This window comes from Castor canadensis, chromosome 14 (assembly GCF_047511655.1).
Source record: "Castor canadensis chromosome 14, mCasCan1.hap1v2, whole genome shotgun sequence".
In the NCBI taxonomy this organism is placed as follows: domain Eukaryota; kingdom Metazoa; phylum Chordata; class Mammalia; order Rodentia; family Castoridae; genus Castor; species Castor canadensis.
Genome location: NC_133399.1, coordinates 23,475,074 through 23,479,531, shown reverse-complemented (window position 1 = coordinate 23,479,531; position 4,458 = coordinate 23,475,074). Strand labels below are relative to the sequence as shown.

General features: G+C 32.8%; 1 protein-coding gene across 1 annotated transcript; it reads left to right on the top strand.

The window, feature by feature from the left end:
• Positions 1-3,437: 3,437 nt before the first annotated feature.
• On the top strand, positions 3,438-4,163 carry LOC109676459 (putative gustatory receptor clone PTE01). Its single transcript, XM_020152861.2, has one exon. It carries the CDS (start codon positions 3,438-3,440, stop codon positions 4,161-4,163), a length of 726 nt encoding a protein of 241 aa, XP_020008450.2.
• The last annotated feature ends 295 nt before the right edge of the window (positions 4,164-4,458 follow it).

The following is a 4,458-nucleotide window of genomic DNA, read 5'->3' as shown; positions in this document are numbered from 1 at the left end:
CACTGAACTTGGAAACTTATCATTTTTCTGTGAATCCTGAACACTTAATCTATTGTTTCTGTGATTTAAGTCTGATGGTTAGGATCTCTGAGACTTAAAATTGTCATCTGAAATGATTTCTAGTTGACCCAACTGCAATGAATGAGAATTAAATAGATTGTGGTTGCCCATAATTGGTTAATATGTGAGTATATTTAAAATAAGGGCCAAATATTTTAGATATGATTAATAACGGTAATGTAATTCTTCTTCAAATTCAGGTAAAGTATTCTTTTGGGCATGAAGTTACCATTTTCCAATTTCTGTTGCAAGAGATTTTGCTTTTGCCTTTGTAAAATGATATACATATATATGGAGAGAAATAAATTAATCCATTCTACCTTGATCATCCAGAGCTTATTGTTCATTTGGTTGATAGGAGGCAAAAAATATGTCTGTCTTAGGACATTGTAGATACTCTTCCCTTCCTCAGTTCATAATAATTATCCATGAATTACCTGTCTCCAATACTTTGGTGTATTCCTGTCTACACCTTTCAAGAATCTTCCATAGAATTAGAAACAAGGTAAAACAGTTCCTGCTTATGTCAATATTATGACACTTGGGTCCTATAAAATATTTAACTGCATCAACATTGATCAATTTTTCAGAGACCTACTAGACAGTTTCACCAGTGTAAAAACAAAAAAAGAGACACAAAGAGAAAGACATAGGAGAACTTTATATCTCAAGCTGAATAGAGACACAAGTCATTCCTGTGCCATTAGAGAAATATATCCATGGTTCTTTTCCTTATTTGATAATATTAGGATCTTTACATTAAAAAAAACCACAATTATCAGTATGATTAATCTCAAGATTACCCTTTGGTGCCCCATCTTTTGCATAGATGGATTTCCTTCTCTCTACACCCAGGAAGTATTATCCCCAAAGACAGGTGGAGAGATTTACACATTTTCTGCATATAGTGGAAGGTCAGTGACATGGAAATAAACTTTTATTTTCTGACTGCTCCCATCATAGAACACTCTCTCCTATAATGAAACCAAATTGAAATGCCATTCTCTATAAAAGATGCAATTTCTTTGTGTCTTTTCATAAAGTGATTATTACTGAATAACCTTCATGGCTATCTTGTTATTGTAGCTCATTCGTAAGAAGACATAGGACAATGACTGACATTTAAGCAGAAAACTAATCTCGATGGTGAATGATATAAGGAATATGTATTATTTATTGGATACCATATGATGATAGTCTCACAACAATATTTTGTATAGAAATTGCTATTTGTGTGAAATGGAATCAGGTACAAGAATTTTAAAAGGACTGTCATAGTTATCATCTTATAATTTACATGATATCTGTCAACCAGTTGATGCTGTGTATCAGTTAAAGCAGTTACAGTAGATGAATATACTTAAAACACATATTTAAAACCACTTACTAATGTAAACTAGAATACTTCAGAGAAAATATTTGTTGTCTTGTGTACTTCTTGGATTAGGTAGTGCTAGGTAAGTCATTAAGAAACCTGTTTATGGATACCAAAATTATAAAGTATATTGAAACATTGATAGGAAAATCTACCCAAAAAGTCACAATCAGCACTTATTTATTTTCTGGTACAGGTGTGCTGGAGACTGGAATCTTTCAGAGATTAAACATACCCTCAAAATTCATAGGCCATTTTTCAAATCTCTATAAAATATTAGTTTTGATGCGAATATTATAATATGTCTGTTGATATAGGTAGTTGGTGTTATTAACAGCATTAATATTAATGGAGCATTTTTATAATACAAAGCAGCTTGTTAAGGTAGTGTTTCTCAACTTTGTTGTAAGAAAGTAACAGAAAAATATCAAAGCAGATACTGTGATTAAAGTGACTTTGGTGTGAGTCCAGGGTATCTGAAGATTGTAAAATATTCACAGGTAAATTTATAAATAATGACACTAAGAAACACAGTTGTGTAATTTCAAACGTTTTTAAAAACACTTTCTTAGAACAAACTATATGAAGTAGCTAATTATTATTCTATTTTTATAGTTGAGGCCAAATTGTACTATTTACAGGTGAGTTTACTTTTACTTTTCTGTCTTGCATTGGTTTTTCAATTCATTCATAAAATGCCCTGGCAAAATTTTATGCCCGGTTTCCTTTAGGTAGCTGAAGCTTAAGAAGTAGCTTTCATATATCAAGGAAGATTGGTATGAAAATCGATTAAAAATAACTCAGTAGATTAAGATCCACATATAGGCTCTGGAATTTCTGTGGTTGTAAAGTCTTTCACTATAAAACAGAGTTTTGTTTTTAAATCAGGGAAATAATGAAATGAATTGTCTGACATTATAGAAATAATTTACAAGAAATAAATAAGACACAGATATTTCTGATATACAAGCTATTTTACAGATATTATATAAGGTTGAATTTAGTGCATAAAACATGTGTAAAATTTTAAAAAATTCCAAGATGCATCTAGGAGCTCACTATTTTATTATCAAAGTTATAGTATGAAATAATGTGATAAATTGTGATCAGTACGATACATGGTTATTTCTATTTAACTTAACCACATTTACACAAAATTTGAAATTCAGCAAAGATAAGTAAAGAACTTGTATTTTAAATACTTTTCAAAAAAACACCAAAAAAGCTTTATTGTCATATACTGATTTTACATACTGAAGTGGTCAAACATAACATTTTCATTGAGGAATGTGACATATTTTGATCATATTGACACCACATTACCCTTTCTCAAACAAACAAGATATCAATAAGCCTACACAACCTTCAAGATGATATTCAGAAAATCTGTGAATGGCGGCAAACTTCTGGGAGGTAACAGGCACATATTTCATTTTCTTATTATTAATCTTTAACATTAGTATTCAGATCATGAAATCCTAACTCGTAAAGTTGTTCAAAGTTATGTACATCAAGGTAATTTTTACCAACTTACAGTAAAATATTTACTTTAGAATGCATGCTAATTTTCTTCAATTACAGTATTTTTAAATAAACTTACAATGGATATTACTTATGCTGTATTGTCTGAAAGAAATATGCTGCGTTTTACCGGGATCATAGATGTGTTGTCTCTGTTGCTGTCAGCCTTGTCACTGTTCACTTGAGTATCTATGAAGCAGGTGTATATATGAGAGTTGTTGATAACTGAATTTGTCAGAGTTGAGAAATATTGTTGAAGGTATATAGAATTTAAGTGGAAACTCTTTGCTTGTGAATACTTGATTTAAATATATTCAGTCTTAGATTCCTGCTTATTTGTCTCATTTTTCCAATGATTTTTTTCCTAAATGTGGTCAAGAAGTCTACAAACAAAAAATATGTCACATGTCAAGAATTCTATCTCATGAGACTGTCAGATGATCCATAACTGCAGCCCATTCTCTTTGGACTGTTCCTGTGCATGTATCTGATCACCATCCTGGGAAACATTCTCGTCTTCCTGGCTGTTATGTTGGATACCCACCTCCACACTCCCATGTACTTCCTCTCCAACTTGTCCTTGACTGATAGCTGTTTCATCTCCACCACAGTCCTAAACATTATTGTGGACATCCAAACTCACAGTAGAGCCATCTCCTATGTGGGATGCCTAACACAGATGTCTGTTTTTGTCATTTTTATATGTATGGATGACATGCTTCTTTCTGTGATGGCTTACGACAGGTTTGTAGCCATCTGTCACCCCCTGCATTACTCAGTCATCATGAGTCCACAACTCTGTGTTTTCTTACTCTTGATATCATTATTGTTTAGCCTTTTGGTCACCCAACTGCACAATTTAATTGCCTTACAACTTACCTGCTTCAATGATGTTGAAATATCCAACTTTTTCTGTCACCCTTCCCAAATTCTTAATCTTGCCTGTTCTGTTATCTTCACCAGAAACATAGTAACATATTTTGTTGGTGCCATATTTGTTTTTTTCCCCTTGTCAGGGATCCTTTTCTCTTACTATAAAATTATTTCCTCCATTATGAAAATCTTATCATCAGGTGGGAGGTATAAAGCCTTTTTTACCTGTGGGTCTCACCTATCAATTGTTTGCTTGTTTTGTAGAACAGGTATTGGAACTTATCTTGGTTCGTCTGTATCACATTCTCCCAGGAGGGTATGGTGGCCTCAGTGATGTACACTGTGGTCACCCCTATGCTGAATCCCTTCATCTATAGCCTGAGAAATAGGGACATTAGTAATGCCCTGAAAAGACTTCATAGGGGTGTAGTTTAATTTCCTGTGGGAGGTCATGTGGCATCCACATAGAATTTTAGATTAGAAATGGCCCAAAAAATGACCATGTAAACCTGTAAATACTACCACCTTGCTCACATTATTTTCAATATTTACAGATTTACTCATAATTGTTATTAGACAGTCCTCTGGGATATTCTGGGAAATATAGCTTAAGTGTAAGAAGATGTAGG